Source organism: Myripristis murdjan, chromosome 12 (genome assembly GCF_902150065.1).
Source record: "Myripristis murdjan chromosome 12, fMyrMur1.1, whole genome shotgun sequence".
Taxonomy (NCBI): domain Eukaryota; kingdom Metazoa; phylum Chordata; class Actinopteri; order Holocentriformes; family Holocentridae; genus Myripristis; species Myripristis murdjan.
The window spans coordinates 15,678,347-15,701,394 of NC_043991.1; the positions used below are offsets into that span (position 1 = coordinate 15,678,347).

General features: G+C 40.8%; 1 protein-coding gene across 1 annotated transcript; it reads left to right on the forward strand.

Moving 5' to 3' along the window:
- The first annotated feature begins 602 nt into the window (after positions 1-602).
- Positions 603-22,502, forward strand: jmy (junction mediating and regulatory protein, p53 cofactor). The gene is made up of 10 exons (XM_030064994.1): positions 603-1,937; positions 9,002-9,175; positions 16,404-16,554; positions 16,988-17,157; positions 17,596-17,761; positions 18,229-18,419; positions 18,576-18,662; positions 19,063-19,158; positions 19,298-19,868; positions 19,956-22,502. The coding sequence occupies exons 1-10, from the start codon at positions 1,068-1,070 to the stop codon at positions 20,267-20,269; spliced, it is 2,790 nt and encodes a 929-aa protein (XP_029920854.1). The 5' UTR covers positions 603-1,067; the 3' UTR covers positions 20,270-22,502.
- Positions 22,503-23,048: the final 546 nt, after the last annotated feature.

Consider the following 23,048-nt stretch of genomic DNA (forward strand, 5'->3'; position numbering starts at 1 on the left):
AGTAAAGGTGCATTATGCTAATTATGCAACATGATGAATGTGGCCTAAATGAACTGTAAGCTTTATTTTTTATTTTTCATTTTATTTTACTTAATTTAATTTCAGTTTTAGAATTTCTTAATTGGGCTTACATGTTGTTCGAGTGTTTTAATGGATGTTATCTGTATTTTCGAATATATTTTGAACTGTGGCCCATTTAACCCTCCTATTATCTTTGGGGTCAATTTGACACCATTCTGTGTTTAAAGTCTGTAAATACATGATTAGCATTTTTTCATATTTTATGGCTTTTCCTCATTTAAAGGGGACAAATGGGTAAACATAAATTAACATTATGATGTTTTCAATGTCCTGTACACAGTTTGTACACACAAGTGTTTTTTCTGGCTTTTTTAGCTGTATAAAGCATAGAGGAAATATCAATATTTTACACACAGTCGTTTTAACTGTCTCACCTGGGGACACTAAAGTGAAGGAAACTGGTATTTACAAATCTCCCATAGGAATTGAACGCAGCACGTCGGGGAGGAGGGGGGCAGTAAATCCCACCCCGGATTTGACAGCACGCACCTTGTCTGCTTGTAAACAGAGGCTCACACGTGACGCCGAGAGCCTCGCGACCGCATTGTCTTGAAGCGGACAAAGAGCGAGGCACCCTCCGCGCGAGCCGCCTCAGCCAGGTGAGCCGAGCAGGTGTCATGACAAACGACGTTACCCTCCGGATGAAGCCGATCTCCCCCGTTGGTTTACATCGCTGCCTCCGACCGTGTCCGGCTGCTCTCACTTCTTCATGTCGGAAAACAAAATCCAGCTAGTGACCGTGCCGCCAGCTCGCGCACAGCTGACGACGTGTAAACAACGCTGGGCAGCCTTTGTTCCCTCGCGCTAGCCAGCCGGCTCGCTCGCGCCTTCAAAGCTCTCCAAATCCCGTTTCCTAGCTTGCCTCGAGCTGCCGACCGTTAGCTAGCTGCCTTTTAGCCTCGACGTCTGTGCGTAAATTTTTTTTTTTTTCTGGATAAGCTAAGTTTATTTGATTTGATTTTTTTCTTTCTTACTGGCTGCATGAGATGTCATTCACGATGGAGGATAGTTTGGAAGCTGGCTGGGTGTCTGTGCGACCCAACGTTTTCGACGAAAAAGAAAAGCATAAATTTGTATTCATCGTGGCCTGGAACGAGATTGAGGGAAAGTTCGCCATAACCTGCCACAACAGGACCATACAGAGACGAAGCACTTTTCGGGACTCACTTTTCGACTGTAACCCTAACGTTACACCTCCTGTCTCCGGTGCCTCCGTGGCAGAAAAACACGCACAGAAAACTCCGAGTAAAAGGAAAGATGAAATCTGCCCAGCCGGTAAAGTTAGACCAAACTCTGCCACAAAGAGTCTCGTTGGAGAGAAGAAAACGTTTACAACCGGTAGTTCAAGGACATCTGAATGCGTCAGCCTCACATTAGGGTCGTGGGATATTGTGACACCCAAAGTAACAGACATCGAGGTCTTGGATCCGGTGGATCTCCTGGGGACGCCGCTTTCTCCGGATGATGGAGACCCGGGGGAAAGTGAGAGCAGTGGCCGTGAGGACTACAGCTGGGCCGGCTTGTTCTCATTCCAGGATATGAGAGCGGCCCACCTCCAGCTTTGTGCTGTCAACTCCGACCTGGAGCCGTGTTTACCTCCGTTCCCCGAGGAGCAGTCTGGCATGTGGACGGTGCTTTTCGGTGCCCCTGAGGTCTCGCAGCGGGAGACGGATGCCTTGTGCTACCAGCTGCAGGTGTACCTGGGTCATGCCCTTGACACCTGCGGATGGAAGATTCTCTCACAGGTGCTTTTCTCCGAGAGCGACGACACGGACGAGTATTATGAGAACCTGAGTGAGCTGAGACGAAAGGGCTACGAGGATGCGCTGGAGAGGGCCAAAACACGTCTCCAAGAGGTGAAATAATCTTTTTTGTACATCCCTGTAGTTTCATAATAGGAGCTCAGATCTATATGACATGAACCACAATGTTTATCATCTTAAGAGAGATTATCAAGCTTTTGAATTGCATGATGCTGTAATACATGTGTAAATACCGGACTGTGGTGGTCAGGGGATCAGGAAGTATAGAGGACAGACTTTTCATAGGAACAGATTGTGACCATGGGCTGGGGAGGTCCAAAGTGCATGTCATGTAGGGGCAGACAGCCTCATGGTCTCTTCTTTCTCCCCCTTTCTCTTTGTTCCCCTAAGCCTGTGAGCTGCCATCTGTTGCTGCACATTCACAGGCCTGTAATATGATCCGGTCTGAGCTCACGGTGACACTGCAGTTGGCTGAGTGGTTGAAGGAGTCATGTAGTCATGTAGAAGCATAGAACAATTGGAGGTGGAGTTACATTAGAGAAGTGGTATGTCTTCACAGTTAATGGAGTTTGCTTTGATGCTGGCACAGTACGCTCAGCACTCCTCTGAGAAGCTACATGTCTAAGACTTGTGTTGTGTAAATGGCTTTTGGAAAGAAAAAATGTGTGGAAAAAAGGCCTGGCTTTCAAATGGCAAGTGCAAAACTTGCCGTAGCTTGGAAATCAGGAAAGTCATGGTCAGCATCATCATACATTGTGTTTGAGAGGAGGCAAAGCCTGAGGCATAATCTGTAACCTCTTCTGTTGTTTTGTTCTCCTATCTGACTCACAAACCACAAACAGCTGTGTAGGGTTCAGCCTTAACAGGAATATGTTATTTACTTAAAATGCATATGCTCTTTGTCATATAGCCTATGTGACAGGTCTCTTCAAGCACATCCACAGACTTTTTTGGAGTATAGCCTGAGTGAGACATTTTGGGCCTACTGCCGCTGCTCTGCTAACCCTAACCCTAACCCTAACCCTAACCCTCATCAAAAAAGATATTGAGATTATCAGATAGATCGATCTAGTGTATAAACGTATCATGTGTGGCTGTTTCCATGGTGAGTTTCTTTGCCTCTCCACTGCATTTACTTCATGTGTGTAGATCAAAATGAGGAGTGACTATTTCTGTATTGCTGGTGATTAGGCGTGTAAAACGAGTATAATGCATTAGAGTATATAATGCATCAGAGCTCAGGAAATGTAAGTGAAGATGTAAATGTAAGTGAAGGCAAGCCACAATGCCAAATGACAACAGTATTGAACGTTTCTTTATATTTTATGACTAGTTTAATGCTTATTATGTCAAATGATAGACATATTCAACGAATCAGCATGAGTACTTTAATAACATATGAATATTATTGGATGCTATTCATTATTTTACCCAATAACAAATAAACAAATGGCAAATGATTGTAAAATTATTGTAAAATTGTACAAAATTATACAAATTGTAAAACGACCTTATTCCTAATCAAGCAGCATAAATGCAGCACACCAAGTGAACCCTGATTCAGTAACAGCTTGTTATATGCTGACTAAGTGACATTACAGGCATAACAAAGCAGTGACACACACCATTTTGCAATAGGCCTTTTTTCACAGCAGCTGTTTTGACATGAACTAGCAAGGTAAACAGATGTTAATAATGAAACTAATTAAGGTTCTGTTTCATTAGGTCACAGCCAGGGCCTGGTGTTGTTCATGCTGGAACACTGGGAAGACTGGTACACTTAAATGTAATTAGTAACACCTGTGTTTATTTGCTATTTCATGTTAAAATGGTTGTTTTCAAAAAAGGTTCAATAGCTTAAAACTGTGACGACGCCAGTGGGCTCAGACATCATAGAGCCACAACACAAGTTTTATTTCACCTTAACTTTTTGCAGCATACGGTGGTTTTGATAACACTTCACACTGGGATGCCCTGGTGTCTCAACAGGTAGACGATATGTCAGGGCTGTGTCCTCAACCCCACGGCCTGGGTTTAATTCCATCCCGAACCTTTTGCTGTATGCTGTCCTCTTTCTCTCCCCTGCCCTTCCTGTCCCACTTTACTGTCACCATCAAGCAGAGAAAATACCAAACAAATACACTTTTACCATGCCTCACCATGTAATATTCATTTTCTAGCTAACTAGCTAGGGGGTAAACCCCACCGATAGTTGTAAAATGTCTTTTTTGTTGTAAGTCCAAATTTATGTGCTGCTGCAAATAAACAGACCACACTCCAGCATTGTTTCAGGCTTGCTAAATTGGTATGTTTTTGTCAGGCTGATGACACATTGTCTTGCTGCAGACATCCCACCCACAATTACTAGTTACTCTAGCAACTTAAGTGAAACAAGTGAAAATGTTCTCCCATCAGTGGTGCAGTCCGTTTAGAAGTTATACTGTGATGAATGGATGAACAGATACACAGCATTTTATTCCCATGATCCACCCACCACCACCACCGCAATACGGTCTATCGGTCACTTGTGAGAAACAAAGTCCATCCCTGACATCATGTGACTATGTACATAATTGGTCCCGGGCTGGCAGTTTGTAGGTCCGCACTACACATAAAATAGAAGAGTAACATGTCCAGATATAAAATAGTACATATGATTTACCTGGTACAGGAGAATGTGATTGATAACGTTGACTGCTGATATAAAATAGAATGGTCATTTCTGATTTTCTGCATGCTCAGAGTATCCTATTCAGAACTTTGTTTCTATACATAGAGATATTTTATTATAGAGCAAAGGAGAGAGTACAGACTGGAGTGAAATCAATCATGGATAGGGCTGGACAGAGAGAGAAAAACTATCGTTTGACCAAATACCTTGAAATGGAAATTGTGACAGTATTGTGGGGGTGATTCTTGGTGCTTTCATGAGGTATTTATGCACAGTTTTTTTTAAACAGTCATTATTAATGTAGTTTTGAAAATAATAGAACAGCTACAACAGCCTAATGAGAAACTTGCATCCTTTTGCTGTAATACAGCCTTTAAAGCCTGGAATACACTTACACCATATCACAGTATTATCCAAAATCCCAGACGATATGCAGTGATCTCATCTATTGGTGACGGGATGGCTGATGTTAAGCAGACTCCTGAGCTGGTAGGGGGGAGCCTGTGGAGCAGCTGGATGCTGAGAGGCCCTGTTTTAGTGTGCTTATCACAAAGTGAGTTCATTTTACAACTCATACTCTGTCTGTCATATGATAATTATGCCAAGTATGCAAAAAGATTGACCTGCGGGAAACAAACACTACAGATTTAGGACATGTAACAGTTAATCATTCACAGCTGCTTGTACAGTTTGACCTAATCTGTGGCCTGTTGTTAAACAAAATTAGGCTAACAACTTGGTTGCACTAAACATTACATGTTACATGCTAATAGTTACACTTTAACTGTTTTTCGAGTCAGTGTGGTCAGTCTGTGGCTGGTGATACTATGAAGGTAATATGCCAAGAAACATCCAAATTCTAGTGGGGTAAAGTGAAAAGCACAACATAGTCAATGCAGGCTTAATGCAGTACTTCTTGTGGAATGTGAAAATATGTCAAACAGATCCAGATCAGCTCCTTGTCCTCCTTTTACATTCAGCATTAATTGAAAAAAATAAAGTGATTAGTTCGTCCACCTTAAGCAACAGGAAAGCAGAGATGGATGCAGAGTGGGAGAGGTACAGCAGAGAAACTGGATAAGATGTGATCCTTGCCTGTAAGGGTGCACATGTGGCTCCAGAGGCAGTGGACTTGACCATTCAACTATCTGTGGATGCTATATGCAGCGTTCTTAGATAGCGCTTTTGAGTCTAGCCTCTAGTTTATGGCCAACCTCCTAATATGATGCCATGGCCAGCATGTTATTCTGGTGTCTTCATTTGATTTTATTATATTGGTTGCAAAAACAAGCATCTTGTTTCCCTTTTAAAGAAGCTATCCATATTTTGTTGAATGGAAAACAGATATTTTGTTGTAATCGACAGCCAGAAATTTGTTGCTGTTTAGAGCACATTTAAATGCAGTCAATTACTCTCACAGCAGCAGTGAAGATGTAGCCTGCAGTGGCATGGTGCAGAATGCACTGAGAGCGTGAGAAACTCTCAGGGGCACACAAGAGAGTGCACAGTAAGAAAAGCCTATGCAGGTTTATTTTGTGTGATGTGAAGTTTCGGTGCATACTGGATTTCATTCTCTAGAACAGCACAATAACATGCAGAGAGAGCAAAGCTGCCCCGAAAATTGCAGTCAAGATGTTTGATTGTCAGTGGTCAAAAGTGCAAATCACACATGTGCAACACAGTCAAAGTCATGAAAGGTCCAGAATGGTTGCATTTCAGCATTTCAAAATGCAGTTTAACATTTCACTTGCTCAGACTCATGCAGTATTTCCCAAGTACACATTCTCACTCCCTTGTGAGAGAAAATCTTGGAAGGACTTCTTAGGACCACAGTTTTCTGGGATTTATTCCGAGTTAGAGTTAGTATATGTTAAAGCATGTTTTTGCCAAGAATAGCTTTCAGAAAAATTGCAGGCCTGTTGCTGCATTGATCTGAATTGCATGCAAGGGTGGGCTCCTGGACTTTCCAGTGCATGTTTTTGGTGTGTTTGTATTGATGTGGCTTCTTTTGTGTGTGTACGTAATGTGTGTTTGTCATGGTGAGTGTCCATGTTAGCCTAGCATTAAGGCTGTTGGATTAAGACCAGTACTAGTCTGTTAAACTTATTCATACACATTATATTATTCATGGTGAGGTATGCACTTTTTTAACTTTGTGTTACTCACTAATAGTTGTTGGTTTACAGCAAATGTGTACAACTGGCCAACCAGTCATGTTTGTTTGTCGTCTGACTGTTGAGTCAAAAGTAAAAATGTTTTGTGCACGTTACATGTTGCCTGTCTAGGTGGCTTCTGCTGGCTACAAACACCCATAATTCAGACTGTTTGTAACATTAACAAGCAAATGTATAAATGTTCCTTTAAGTAGCTTTATATCACTGCAGTCTCTCTCTCTCTCTCTCTCTCTCTCTCTCTCTCTCGCTCGCTCGCTCTCGCTCTGTCTATTCTTATTGTTATTGTTCAGAAATATAAATAGGGACAAACGTACATCGTCTCATGCATTCCTAGCGGTGTGTTTTGGTTTTTTGATGTTTAGGGGGTGGCACTTCAAAATAACCTTTATAAATTCAGTTTATTACTGCTCATTCAGATTTACCCCAGACTGCAGGCTGCTTTGCAACAGCTTTGTTGTTACAACTTCTAAATGGCTCTCTTATACTCACAGTTGTAGGTGTGTTTCTGCTTTTAGACAGTTGATTTAAAGGGCAGAGAGAAAAGTGCTCAAGCAAGACAGGGCAGATTTAGCAGTGACAAACTGGAAGAGTTAGTCCTGATGATAGGGTTAGAGCGGATATTCTGTATAGGTGCCCCAATTTGGTCGCTGCTGTAGCTCTTATCAACAGGAACGTCCTGCAATTGCTCACTTATGGCATGTTTGAGTGCTCCCTGTAAACTGCTGAATATCATTATGCTCTAATGAGAGCATAGCACGAGACTGGAGAATTGAGACACAATAGCATACACAGTAGCAGTCCTATGTTTCAGGTTTTTTTCTAATATGTTTTTATTTTGTAGTAATCTCAGATGCTGTGTATTAATTCATATTATTAATCTTATTTTTTGTGTATACTAACAAAAAGGTTTATCTGTGATTCTTTTTTTTTTTTTTTTTTTTTTTTTTTTTTTTGTCACAGAAGTTTAAAAGATGTGCAGTATCCAAAGTTCAAGGTCAGGCATTAGACAACTACCACTAAGTATGTTTGGATGGCCAGTAAGACTCTTCAGTGATTAAAACATCTGAGGAATAACCTTGAGTTTTACTTGAAGGGCAGACATGTTCATTTAGTGGTGATATGGTCCTCTGATGTGCACTGTGGGACAAAAAAGCAATACAGTCCTAACTTATAAGAGGTTAGTAAAAGGAACTGTCAGTCCAGTGTCCATGGGTTGCACTGTGCAGCATGTGGAAAGGTATTTTTCAGCATCAGTTAAATAAAGTTGTAGGAAAGTGTGTTTGAATCAAAGTTTGTTAGCTATGATCTGAAATAACTTTTCAGCTAATCTTGTTGTTTAGCGTACCTCATATGTCCACACAGGAGTCAGATCATTTCACCCTGGGGTTTCCACGGCTAGCAGCAGCTGCAGGCGTTGAGAGTCAGTGCAAGGTTGGCCAGTGGTTACCAGGGAGACACAGGGCCAAGGTAAACAGTGGGAGCAGTGTTAGAGTTGAATCAGGCAGTGTCTACCCCAGTCCCCAAACTGGAGAGCTATGGAAAACCAGCCTGGAGTTAATATAAGAGTCTCTATTCATATCTATAGCTCTCTTTGCAGATAGACGAGCACTTTATTCGCCACTTTGGACTAAGATTGGGTGGTGGTATATTTCAATATTATCCAAGGCAGAACTGAAGGAGACGTATTGTACTGTATGAATTGGAGCTACTGGTTCCTGAGTGCTGGTAGATGAATCGTGTTTGTGTGTACAATAGCTGTTTTGATAGCGTTTATCTCAGGAACAATGCACAGTCTGTGGATAGCTGGACATATGGTATGCATCAGCAACAGTTGGGGGCAATTTATTCCCATTGTACAGCATTAAATACATGTATTTTATGGTGTCATTCCTGACCACACACGAGTCTCTGTGTGTGCACTCACTGACTCAAACACACACCCCCTCACATTTTGGCCTTACTTTTAATAAATTAGGCTTACATTTTTTTCTCTTAAGCTTTGAAAGAGCTCTTTGTTACGGCTTCATTGTAATTTTGAAGTAGTCAGACGTAGGCCCACCACACACTGAAATACAGTTTTGCCAGTGAATTAGCAACACTATCATCATATCCTGAATCTTTTGTGTAACTAGCTGAATTAGGTATGTGTGTCTGATGCTATTTTTGGTTGCAAATTGAAAATGAATGTTGTTCTGTTATGACTATTTAGGTGGCTAAATTTGCTTTCTATTCGGAAGTTTTAGACCTTGAACTTGAATATCGTACAGCCTGCAGCCCCTCCGACTTTAAGCTTCATCTTTATACCATTCCAGGTGTTGGAGAAACACCGTGCCATGGACAGCATGGTGGAGCTGCTGCAGGTGTACCCTGAGGAGGACGAGGCCTACGGAGAGCTGCTTGAGGCCACCACACAACTTTATCACTACCTGCTTCAGCCTTTCAGGGACATGAGGGAACTGGCTATGTTACGCAGGCAGCAGATCAAGGTAACACACACACACACACACACACACACACACACACACAGAATTGCAAACTACCATCTGTTGTAGGGTTTGGTTTAAGAAGGTTTTAGATCTCGCTCTAGTTGTCTGACTGGTCTGTCCTAGAACACACTTTGACCTCTGTCAGGCTGCCTTTCTTACTGTACCATACTTTGACAGTAAGGTTGTACTTTCTGTGGTTTGTCTGTTTTTAAAACCAAGGATTAGTGCTGGAAAGGAGCCCTAAACCACTGCACTCTGATGTCCTTCATGGAGCCTACATTCTTAAGTCCTCAGTAATGGTATTAGCATTAGTTGCTGAGGCTAACTGGATGGTGGTGATGGTGTAGTAGCTGGTTTATGCCACGCTGTTACTCTACACGCTGTTACATCTGGGTGCTCAGGAGGGCCAAACAGTGCAGGGGATCAGCAAGAGAGGCTTTTACCCGCCCAGAGCAGCTTAACAATCAACATAAGTATTATTACAGTGGCCACTAAACCACTCAGTAATTCTGCAGGATCAGCACAGTCTCCTCTGTTTTCCACACTGTTTCTTCACTTCATCTTTGTGGTTTTTTGCTTCATTAGAAGCTTGAAAAGGAAAGCAATCTGGTGAAGGGTTCAGTGTTAGGGGTCAGTAGGTCAGAGTTCTTCTTGTCCCATGTATATTTCATGTATTTTTTCATAAATTTAGCAATTGCTATGAAATTAATTCTGTGAAACATATGGAGAGCGAAATGACAGAAATATCAACAGCAGAAAATAAACGTTTCACAGTCTAAATTTCAAGTAGTAATTGGCCCTTGTTGCACTTACTGTACATTATTCATAGGGGAAACTTGTTTAGCGAGGAGTAAGAATCAAGTAAAATAGTGTAAAATGCCAACATGCCTGGATCAGTCCACATAAAGTATGCAGTTACAAACTGTGAAAGAAGTCTCATACAAGATTTCTCACCAGTATTATTCTTGTAATTATGTCACTTAAATATGTATTTGTAATCTATGCAAACTGCATCTTCTGTACGATAGAACAAAAAAAATTTATAACATGTAGGTTGAATTTTTCTGCAAGAATGGATAAATGTTTTTTAATGACATAATAGGGTGGTGTGTGATCCCTCTTCATATATGATGCGCGTCTTTGTCTCATTGGCTATTGTGAACAGCTTCCTGGCCAAACACCAAACTTTTCTGAACTGCCCTTGTCAGGCAAGATTCCTCTAGTCTGCCCCTGCCTTTACCCAGCATGCATTTCTACCCAGCGTGTTGCCAGAAACCTACACAGAAGACTGTGCTGTGTGCTTCTGAGAGTGTGTGTGTGAAGGAGTGTCTTCTCAAACCAGAGTTTATTCTTTTAACTTTGACTGGATTATCAAAATTTACAGTGGATTAAGATGATATGATCGGGAGTGTCAAAAACAGCAGTCAGAACTTCTGCACTTTTACAGTATTGAAACCACTTTTGAATTGTGTTTTTAACTTGTGATTTCTGCTCATTTTATCACTTAATTATTCATTAACAACCTCATCTAATACCTCAGACAGAGATGGGATTGGAAACTAAGTCAAAAAGAAAACATTGTCTAATTTGAGTTTTAAATGAGAATTTATTTTATTTTACACCCAGTTCCCTGTTTTGAGTCACTGGTATCTGAGTTTGATTGGCAATCCTGCCAGTGTTGTAGAGTAATGTGTAATTGATATCTACACTCACTTGACAATGTCTTTAAAGTGTTGTCAGACCTGTCCCAGAGATATGCCTCCACAACCTTTAGCTGTCAAAAACCTTCAAGTATGTGAAAACAAAATGTTTGAGTTGTTCCTTTTACTGTCTGGCATAATGTGAAACAGAGCCTTGAAGGATCGTACTGGTGATTTTGAATGCTTTGCTCATTTACTACAATGTAGTAACATTGTATATTGCAACATACCATTTTGCAAACCATGCAGGGGTGCTAAAAAGTCTCTAAGTCAATTTTCATATCCTATTGGAATGATTGTAAACCAATGGCTGAATAAAAGGTTGGTAAAAATATAGGACTTGTAAAATACAACCGCTTGCTTTGGGAAAAGATTAGCAGAAACATGAAGTGCATAAATATTATGCTAAAAATGCAAAATCACTGGTATGGTCCTTTTTAAATATCGTTTGTAAGGAATTTCTTATTTTCCAAATTAAACTGTTGGAATAAATTTATTTTACTTTAAGACTTGAGGTCCAATCATTGAGGGCTTTACACCTCAAACTGGTTTCTGTTTTCTGTGATGGTTTACGAAGCCCGGTGAAAGTCATAACTTTGCCTGATGCTCATGTTTTCAGCTCAACCACGTGCTTCCCTCAGGGCAATCCAACAGCCGAAAACAAAGCTGTATGCAAATAAGTCCTTGATTCAGGCTGAGGCGGTTGGTTTCTCCCAAATTGATGAGTCAGGGGACATGGCAGTACGTAGTGTAAAGCACATTGTGAAGAAGGTGCAAGAGAGGGACCAGGGAATGAGGAGGCAGGATACTGTATTTACATATAGTTTGCATCCTGCTTGATGTTGATGTTGTGAGTTGGGTTAGGTGAAAAGAGACAACAGAAGGCAACTTATCGAGTGCTTGCTAGAATTACATCCATTCTGTCTTGATCTGCAAGTGTGAATACACATTATACTGGGGAGACCTTTTTATGTACCAAACCTGCCACCAAAATGTTATATATTTTACGAAATGTGAGTATACCTGAGAGAGCAGACAGCAGGACCATACAGGGAAAGTATTGTACACAGAAAACATCTAGATGGTTGGTGTGGTTAGGACTATTTGTGCTTCTGCAGTGTGTTACATCCATCATACAGCTGTGGTATTTCATGGTTATAATAACTTGGCAATTGCACAGGAAGTGTTTTTATTTATTTATTTTTTTTTTTTTTTAAGTTGAATATTCACATAACAGCATTTGCATCTGGTCCTATCTACCTACTGTATGGCAGACATTTAAAGCTGACAGGTGAACTGGTGAATGGGACAGCAGATGAATAGGTGAATGAATGATCACCTCAATGAGTGTCCACAACAAAGGGCGTTAAGTATTTGATGAATGGTGTATTGTGGCGTGTCCCTATTGGATGTCAGGGCAGTGCAGTGTGGGTGTCCTGTTGCCTGGAAGGTCAGAGGGCAGCCATGAATAAAAAATGTGGTTTCTGTAACTTGTTTGAGATAATTGTGTATCATAGTGGTTTTCAGTTACTGTTTCACATAAGATGTCATTAAACAGCAACTGTTGTCATGGTGTTTCCCTAACATGAGTTTTACAACAAATTGTCAGTTTTACTGTAAATTTTCCACAAAATGTTGAAATACTGCGGAGTAGGAGAGTAGTCTTTATTATTGTGAAAAAACAAATCCAAGAGAAAAATGGGAAGTATTGATTAATATTGAGCAAAGTATTTTTTGTTTTTATCTGATCTGACTTTTACACATTGTGTGTCATGGAAACAGAACAAAAAGCTGTAAATATATCAAGGTGTAAATGCAAACAAGTGACCGGCTGAGATGGTAAGATTAGGGGCCGCACAAAACCAAAAAGTAGATACCATTAACAGTAATTAACCAACTAATAATAATTAGGCCTAATAATGGATTTCTCTGTGATCTGCGTAAAAACACTTTGTGTTGTCAGCTTGTACACCCTTTACTGAACATTGCCACAAGCCCCATTCAATTGAATATGAGTAATGAAGCACAACTTGTTTTTCATGAAAACACATTATTTAATCAAGTGTTCAGTTTTTTCAGGCTCAACTCTGATACAGACTGAACTGTGGCCTGAAACCTGAGATAAAGACCAGTCTGTGAAAAAGGTTAACCTCTGTAAGATAAGATTATCTGTTTTGAAGAATGTAATTGCTTAAGTGTGAATTGAAGTATGCAGAAATCTGCTTTGCACAGTGGAAGATGAGTGTATATTTTAATGCACAGTGTAAATGTCAAACACCTAAATTATAAGATATGTATGCATGTTAACACCAGTGTAAAAGGCTGCAGTCTTATAAGATTTGACTAATGAAATGAGGGGAAAAAAAAGATTCAGATGAGCTTTATTATTATTTTTTTTCTTAATGTCTTGTATTTCAGTTCTCTAGTGACTAAATTGGGAGTAAGATCTTGGAATCGTCTGCATTTTTAATTTCAAGGGTTTGTGTTAGTGCTATTAATAAAGAAATTAGTCATAAAATCATGTATGGCTATTATCAACCTAACGTCTTCATAAGTAGCTTGTAAGCACTTGAAGTTGTATTTTATTTGTCCAAAACTGCAAGGCTGCCTGATTTAAAATAAATAAATAAATAAATAAAAAATAGAAGTGCCTAAGTAATGCCTACCATCTACCGCTACAACACTCTCAAAGGTCTTGAATGGCTATTTTTAACCTTGTGAGATAAGGGCCATCATGTGGGATGTATCTGTAGTAATCCCTGCCCCTAAACATGGGAAGTGGTGTCACTTCTATTTCAGGGTGAGCCTGACACCTCTGTGTTTTGTCACCAGCAGCTGTTGACCAGAGAGGTGTAAAAAGAGGACTGAGTCATCCTCCCCCAGCTTTATATGAATGTGTTAGACCCAAGACTGGCACTAACAAGCAAGATGCAACCTGATTTGAGAAGGGATACTACACTGGAGTTATTTGTTTTTGTCTTTCCAAAACTGATACTATGTCCATTTGCTTCATTTTAATATTTAATTATTTATAAGTAGATTAAGTTGTCTCCTTCTGTTCACACAGCAACTTGTCATCACACAGTAGACTGCTGCCATTGACAGCAATGCAGCAGACATTTGGTGTGTTATTATTTCAGGATTGTCATACTTGACATGGCATGGGCACCACAGTGATTATTTAGGGGTACAACATTACTCTGTCTCAACCAATCGAGCTTTGTCTTGCTCTCTGCTGAACACCAGAGGAATGTGTAGAGTGAAGAATGAATTGTGCTATATTGTCTGCAGTAGCAATAGTACATTATTCATTAGGCAGGGATTAGACGGTGGATTGAGTGTCTGAGACCAACACTAGGAAGTGACAACAGAGAGGGGGCAGGGAGTGGGAAACTGCAGGGTCCAAGATTAGCCTAGGTTTTGGAGTAGCAGCCAACGTGGCAGGTTTGACCATATTTTCAAGCAAGACATACTTTTTACTCACCAAAATAATTCTGTTGTAGTTCTATGTAACATAGCATTTTACACAGTCTCATATGCATTGTTTTTACCAAGTCCATAAAGACAATAAAGCATATCCTCATTTCATAGGAAGGAATAAAGAAGTCATTCTTATAAACTTTGTATAAACACTAATCTAATTGAAGCTAACTTCTGCCTCCTCCAAGGTTGAGCGTTGGTTACTGTGGTAGTGGTAGTGTCCTCTGGTCTTCCAGACGCTGAATGTACAATAATTCATGAGTGTGGCTTTGGTCCCTAGTTTGATGATGTTAGATTTTCTGATGTCAAAGGAACAACAAGATCTCCATATTTAGACGAGGAAGCCAACTGGGTGATTTTTTTTCTACATATGAAATACAGTGATTTAGATTTTTTTTTTAATAATCCATAAAAATTGACATTTAGGATGGGGAACAGTAATGATGGAGGGAATTTTACTCAAACCGGTTGTGAATTTTGGACCCTGGGGCCACTGGCTATTTTGATTTCCAGAAAGAGCAGAAAATGGCCATGACATTGCTCCAAATGGCTTAATCCAAGTGTCCTCAAGCCAAATGATTGCTCTGTGGACCCAAAAGTCCAGTGCTTATTCCTAGATTTGGCATAAAACCTTTGCCAAAGTTTAGATGCTAAAGTTTTGCATTAGAGCTAGTGTTCAGTAACGAAACATTTGACTTTGATTTGACTTGCTCACAGAGAGAGGGTGAATGCACAGGAGGAATAAAGAGTCTGCACGGGCAAAAACCAAAGAAAGATGTACTGTATAACTCAGTACTTAACATTTTATCATCTCAGAAGTTGCCAGCCAGTTTAGTGCGTAACCCTTATTGATTTATCCAACAAAGACTGGAATTTGGTTCTCGGCAGGTTTTAATTTGGTACCCTGCTGCAGGCTACTCTCTTTATATCTTTTCACATCTCTTCACATAGGCATAGTTGTTTGATGTAAGAACAAAGAAAAACATGTCATGGCAACACAGAGCATAAGGCAGGAGAAGTTTACTGTTAAAAATATGTCACATTGAATTTGGCCATCATCACCACTGAGTCATTGTCACTGTTTTTGAGCAGGACGTCAGCCTCTTGATAGCAGCATGCATAACAGTTCACTTCCTTTTAGCCAAAATTCTGTACTTTGGAAGTTGAATATCCCCTCTGTCTAAGGATACCTACGCAGTGAGATCATGACTAGCATGAGGCTAACATGCATTCTTCTTTCTCTCCGAACTTCTCTCAAAACTGATCTTTTCCCTCAGACTTTTCATTCTAGTCTCTGACGCCTTTACTCAATTTCTCCTCCCCCACTCACTCTGTTCATTTCACCCCAAAACCCCTCCCCTTTCTCATGTCTCACGTGCAGACACACACACACAATGCAAATCACTAAGTTTACTGACGGATGTAAATCAACAAGGCCTTTCGTGATTTTCTCCATTTATTACTGTAGTGCTGTTCATTTTTGAGTACCTACGCACATTTGTTTTATATTGATATATTATGCATGCCTATGTAGAGACCCTCACAGGGAAGTCAGCAAATTCGTTCTCTGCGTGTGTACATTTTGTTCTTCTACTCCTCTCTGGGGGGATGTAGTTCATAGACAACAGAAAGGACAGAACTCCACGTGGCAGTGTTTCTCACTCCCCTCACATGGCCTGTAACGAGTGCAAAAAGAAAAAAAAAAAAAACGGGTGTGATGTATGGAAGTGTTCTGCCACATGATATAGAGTATATAGAGATGATATATATATATATATATATATATATATATATATATATATATCCTTACTCACTGCACTACGTTTTTCTTCCTTTCTCTTAGATTGTTTTTGTTATTGTTCCGCCCTCTCAGTAGGACACTAGGTTAGTGTCACTAAGTGTAAACATGCACAGGCATGCCTATGGTTGCTACCTCATCTCCAAGCACCACCTAGTGTAGTTTACTGGAATTACATGGCAGTAAATAAATTTGATTTGCCTTGACTTTGAGGTGATGGTCTCACATCGATGTGCTTTGATGCCCTCAGATCTCATTGGAGACGGAACGCCTGGGTCCTCGTCGAGTGGAGGGCCTGAGGAAAGAGGATGAGGAGTGGCAGAGGAAGGCTCATGCTGCCGTGCTGTCCATACAGGACCTGACTGTCAAGTTCTTTGAAACAACGACTCGAGCACAGAAAGGTAAACACAGAAAGGTTGCATGTCCCCCCCATGCGGAATGATGTCATGCAGACCCCTCAAGCGTAGGTCAGAATTTATATTTATTAACAAAGTGCAGTTAACTATTCATCAGAAAAGAATCAAAGAGAGTTAGAGATAATTCAAAATGAATATTTCCTTTCTCAAACCCTAATCCAAGCTTTCACACGCCACACTGCTTTATGTAAGCACTCCAAAAAACATCAAAAACATTTTCATCCTCAAACTATTTCAAGCATTTACTGCTTACACATTGGCTGCCTAGTTGCTGTTTAACCAATTAAAAAAGTATGTTTTGGATTCAAGCATTCAACACTGTGTGAGTGTCACTCTATTTTGTCTCAGCACATGACAAAGGTCACTCTTTGTGGTTGTGTTTATATTGGATGCCTGTGCGTTTGTGTACGTGTTTCAGCGGTTTATGAGCGAATGCGTGTTGACCAGAAGAAGTTTGGCAAGTCAGCCTGGGCAGCAGCAGTTGAACGCATGGAGCGCCTGCAGTATGCCGTTTCCAAAGAGACACTGCAGCTGATGAGGGCCAAGGAAATCTGCTTAGAACAGAAGAAACATAGCTTGAAGGAGGAGGTAACCCATACTATGACACACTCATGCTAGTCACAAGAAAATGATCACTAACCACTGACGCATGCCAAGGTGTGATGTGTGTGTGACTCAGATTCTGCATTTTATGTGTTTTCTTAAAAGGCTGTTGAAAAGGATTTACACAGAAAGGGTCATCTAAGGATTTAGAGAAGTTGAAAAAGAAAAGGGCAAATCAGTAAGGCAGTAGTCCTGTCAGACATGATCTTATGGCGTTTGACTGATACATCAATATCCAGATAGTCACCAAACTGTAGGGATGACTGCTGATGTTTTCATAAGATACACAAGAGATTTTTGATAAACAATCATGAGTAATGTGGATATAATGATTAAACTGATATGGAAAAAAAATCACAAAGTGTCATTTGCCATTTGGCCTGATGTACAGCAATGTTTGTGTGTATGTGGCTGTGTTCCTAGATGCAGAGTCTGCAAGGTGGGGAGGATGCCATGCTGCGTCTGGACCAGTTGGAGGCGCTGTACTATGAGTTGCAGCTGCAGCTTTATGATATTCAGGCAGAGGTGCTGCGCTGTGAGGAGCTGCTGCTGACTGCCCAGCTGCAGAGTCTGCGAAGGCAGATGACAGGTGAGGAGGTTATATTCTAATTAGGGCTGTGTATTTGTATATCTCAGTTTCTAGTTACAATGATATCTGTATTGGAGGAGTGAAAATACAAGGGGACGATGACCTTAAATTCTGTCCCTTTCTGTATTTTTAAGCCATAAGTGTTAACTTATATAAAACATTACAAACAAAGAAGGCAAATGTTAAAGAAACATTGCTAGCTAAACAATGCTAGTTAAACGTAGTATAAAAATGAGTAACATTAAAACATTATTCACATTCGTAACAATTTAGTCTGAAGAGCACCTAAGTCAAGTTGCTAAGGAGCATATAAGCACTGGTGTGAGTGCTGATTTTCAGACCACTCAGAAACATTTAAATGATCAGTTGAATCTAGTAAAAGATCAAATGTGTAGATAGGTGTGTTTGTATCAGTTATTTTACAACACTTTATAACTATAATGATATGTTTGTGTGTATGCTGTTAGAGCGACAGGATGAGGTGGTGTACTATGATGCCTACGAGAGCCCCGATGCCATGCAGGGTGTGGAGGACCCTGCAACCCTGCCAGCCCCCCTCAGAGATGAAGAGCTCAGTGTCCTACAGCAGAGGACACGGCAGCTAGAAGCCCGCAGGGGCCGAATCACTGCCAAGAAAGCCTACCTCAAAAATAAGAAGGTAAGCAGTAACGAGTGCCCATTTTTGTTTGAGATAAAGTTGTGGTATTAGTTTTTTTGCTGGCCCTTTAAAGATAAATGGAGCTGTCATTCACAATATCAGTGCTGTTTAGTCCAATAAATAATTTTTTTTGTTTGTTTGTTTTTCTTTTAATAGGAGATTTGTATTGTCAATCACAATCAGAAGGTACAACAATGCCAAGGTAGCCATGAGGACAGCAGTCCTCTTCAAGCACTGCAACAGGTATGATCAACGGTTTGATGAGGTTTTGTATATGGAGTGCTTCAGTGAGAGCCAGTATATGTATGTTCCTCAGTGCTTATGGAGTTTATGTGTATGTCTGTGGTAAAGGTCTAAACAGGCGTGAAACAGAAGCCAGAGTCATGGCTTATTATAACTGAAAGCCTTTTGGTTTTGCACTGTATTCAATGGTTAGTTTTTTTTACAGTTCAGTTTCACACCCCTAAACAAGGCACTGTGGTGCTGAGATTGAATATGTAAACGTGTATATATTTTGCTTTTGCTCTGTGCTGCTACAATAATGGGTATCCTCCAAAAAGCTAAAAAGCACACCTATACTAGTGCCTATCAAATTATAAAATGTGATACCTTGGTAGCATCTGTTTCTTTCATTTCTTTATAGAGAGGAGAAGCTGAAGAAGATGAGGAGCTGAAGAGAAATGCCAGAGTGAGTCAGGAGAGACAGAAAACTCTGGACAGACTCCGTAGCCTCAGACAGGTAGGAGCACGCATATCTACTGTCTACTCATGTTCTGCTCTGTTAACGGCTCAAACCTTTGATTCAGTCCCTGTCTAGCTCTTTTACTGCTGATTCACTCCTTTTGACTCTTTGTGACGTGTGTTTGTTTCTCACGCAGCGTTATCCAGGCCAGGTGACTCTGAAGTCTAGCAGATTGCATCTGAGTCAGACTCACAGCCGGAGGAGAGCAGGGGCTTTGCTGTCACCAGGCAGGCGACCAGAGCAGCCCAGCACCCAGGCAGCCAGTGTTCAGACTGACAACATCTTAGATATGCCAGAACTGTCTGCACCGCCATCTGATGCCTGTGACCGTGACAGTGTGTCTTTACCATCAGTTGGACCAGCTCCTCTTGAAAGTCTTGACGCTTTGCCTCCCCTCACCTCTTTGCCTCCCTTCTCCACTTTGCCTCACTCTGCTTCGCCATCTATTCTCTCATTGGCCCCTCCCCCTCCTCCGCCCCCACCTCCTCCTCCACCTCCACCCCTTCCTCCATCAGAGGACCTGCAGGATGAGAAAAAGGAGAAAGATCCCCCTGGCTCCCCAGTGCGGCACCATAAATGCGAGTCTGAATCTCTTCCGCTACCCCTGGCCCCCTTTTCTCCTCGCTTCTTCGACAGCAGCCAACTGCTGTCAGCGAGGAAGAAGCTGCGAAAGACCGCGTCTCTGGACTCTTCGCAGTGGAGAAGAGGTGAGTAGGAATCTCCTGATTAATATTCTGATTTCATAACAGAGTTTTTCAGAGGGACATGGCCTTATATGCACCGTGTCTTCACAGCGAGCTCCCCGATGGATGAGGTGCTTGCCTCTCTGAAACGGGGCAGCTTTCACCTAAGGAAGGCTGAACTTCGGGTTCTGGCCCCCGACCCAGATGGCGACGACAGCAACAACATCCTGGCTCAGATCCGGCAAGGCGTCCGGCTGAGGAAAGTAAGGACCCGGCCGGAACAGCAGCGCAACGCCAAGGGTTTCCTGCACTCTGCTGATGCTCTGACCCGTAGCATCCACGAGGCCCTGAGGAGAATCAAAGAGGCTTCACCGGAGTCTGAGTCTGAGGATGAAGGCCTTCCATGCACTGACTGGGAAAACTAGTTTGGCTCATTTAAGAATATGTTTGGGAAACATAGATTCACTTGCACCAGACCTCAGTAGCGTGCTCTTCATGGACCTATCAAGCCAAGAGAAAATGAAGGCCCAATCCGATGGACAAAAACCTTGTATTAAATCAACTTGATACCTTGGTGCAATTTGAACAAGAATCCTTGATTTTATAACATCAGAAAACAGACCAGAAGTACATTTTTCATAGTTCTATATGTCATTTGTAAAGACGGACCACTAATGTTTGACTTTACTCTGTTATTACTGTGGCATCCTCGGCTTGGATACAGCCATCACCTCTAACCTCTCATTATGTCACTCTACAAGTCTGAGAGTTATACTGTAGCTTGCTGTGATGGGTTTGTTTTTAGTTTGAGAGGACTGAGTGATTTTGTTTTTACATTCCCCGCCCTGACATTAGCACACCAAACCTCAAGACTCAGGCTGCCTCTGACTGCTTGTGCTGCATACATTGAAGTGTTTAACCATATAATACCATACATTTCAGATCACAGAAATGTATGAAATGTATGCACAACAGGACAATTGCCATATCCTGAATTTAATACATAAGTAGGGGTGGAACTTTTGACGACATTCACGGTTTGGCTACGTACGTTGGTTTTAGGGTTCACAGTTCGATATATTGGTAAAACTTTTTCAGGATAGTCCCCTGTAGATATTCAAACAGAATGTCAATTGATGTCAAGGTTACATGTCAACAAGACATGCCCACCAGCAGGCTTTACATAATCCCTCACCTAACCATAACTCTAACCTTAACTATGTGATATATCTTGCTTATAACTCCTGTGGGTTTCCTAAGAACACAGCGGGTATCCAACAGTTATGTCAACTAGGCCTCGCTGTTTGTTAAAATTCAGCAAACACATACACAGAATGTCACTACATTGTTGAGGAATTATTTTATGGCTGACATTCTCCTGATCTCTTGTTCATAAACAGCTTCTGTATCAATTGACATTCTGTTGAATATAGGGAACTTTTTTTAAAAAAAGTTTCTTTGGTGGAAACAATGACATTTGAAACTATGTCTATGTTCATGTTATAGTATATAGTCTATGTTATAGTTATGAGATGTTCAGTTGTATTCAGGTGAAAAAAATTCATGGACATTAGCGCAGACGCACTGCTTACCTGCACAACCCGCGTATCAGAGAGCCCACACGGGATCAAGTTGGAGCCCCTCGGCTCTTTGTTTGAAAGAAATCTGTTTGAAGAGCTTTCAAGGATTCGAGGTGGCACTTATGTAAAAGCCTTTGAAGAATTTGTGAATCAATGAAGAGAGCTAGTATTTAGCCTAGCTGCTGGCCGCACCCACAACATTAATCGATTTTAACATTAAGCAAGTAAGAACTATCTTATTAAAGCCACTGCTGACAGAACTGCTATTTCCAGTGATGTATGACGGTAAACTTAAATGGCCGATGCTGGACCGGCACAGCCAAAATACTGACTCCTATACAGAGATCAGCCTTAACTACTGTCCGCTGTCCTGAGGTCTAAAATAATTATTCATGGTTAAACTGAATGTTATCTGTTGACTTGCCTGGACATTGACTATCTATAGTATCCACACATATACGCTTTTCTGTGATTATCTTTCTGATTTGGCTAATTTTGCCATCACACTGTTTTAAATGGAGTAATGAGGTCAGTATTGAAATGTTTAGATAGGATTCACTTGATGAATTATGGGCTCCATTCTTGTGACTGTCATCCCCCCTTCAGTGCTTGTAGCATATTCTATTTGTATCCAATATTCCTACAAATTACCAACCAGGGATCAGTTCATAATGAATGGAAAAACATAGGACGCTAGTAAATGCTTATAAATAGCGAGTAATCCACGATGAAGTACACTTTTAGTGAAAATATTGTCATCATATTTAGTGTAACTCAGTGCATTATCAAGGCTTTACTACTTACATCTTAAAATCTCTAACCATAAGTGGGCAATTATAAAAGCGGATTTATCACTGCTGAAGGCCAGCTTCAGCCTATTTCCAATATTTGTTTAAATGTAGGAATTAAATGTATGATATCCCCGCAGTTTTAGCATATTGTTTTACTCTACATTATTCCTACAATATTTTAAATTCAGTACACTGAAGGCTATTGGCAGGGTCGATTGCTGTGGTGTTCACACAACTGAAGAGGTCAAAGTTTGATCGAGTTAAATCGAGGTCAACTTGCAGTTTTTTGTTTTTTTTTTAAATTAAATAAAGAAATAGATAAATAAATTACTGTAAATGAATAAATAAACAGTCCAGTTGACCTCAATTCAACTCTGGAGAACTGTGACCTGGATGACTGGGAACCTGCACCAATGTCAAAGTTTGATGCATTATTGCCCTCTGCTGGTGGCAGAGCTGCATCCAGCTGTCCACGCCTGACCTGGGGAACATATCTGAGGCTTATTTTTTACCAAACCATTTGATTTGTTTTGCTTTGCTTTGTTTTGTGCTGTCTTACACTCAGTTTAGCCTGAGAAAATCTGTCTTTCCACTGCCTTTTTTTCAAAGATATTTTCCATGCAGGCGTTATTAATGAGGATTAACTGGAGGTGGTTTGTCTTGTGATTTTTTTTTTTTTTTTTTTTACGTGATCTATAATGAATTGTCTGTCTTTAAAAAATACAGGTTACTTTTTTGTACTGCATCATGCACTGAGTACCATGGCTAAACTGAAAATGTACTGTTGAAAACAAATGGACTTCAAACTGCTGTCCCGACAGACTGTTAGTCAG

Excerpts from the sequence above, each read along its gene's own strand:
- jmy (XM_030064994.1), top strand. The coding sequence starts at position 1,068 with ATGTCATTCACGATGGAGGATAGTTTGGAAGCTGGCTGGGTGTCTGTG. Across the intron at positions 17,762-18,228 it reads TCTGCGAAGGCAGATGACAG|AGCGACAGGATGAGGTGGTG; the intron begins GTGAGGAGGTTA and ends GTATGCTGTTAG. Across the intron at positions 19,869-19,955 it reads CTCTTCGCAGTGGAGAAGAG|CGAGCTCCCCGATGGATGAG; the intron begins GTGAGTAGGAAT and ends GTGTCTTCACAG.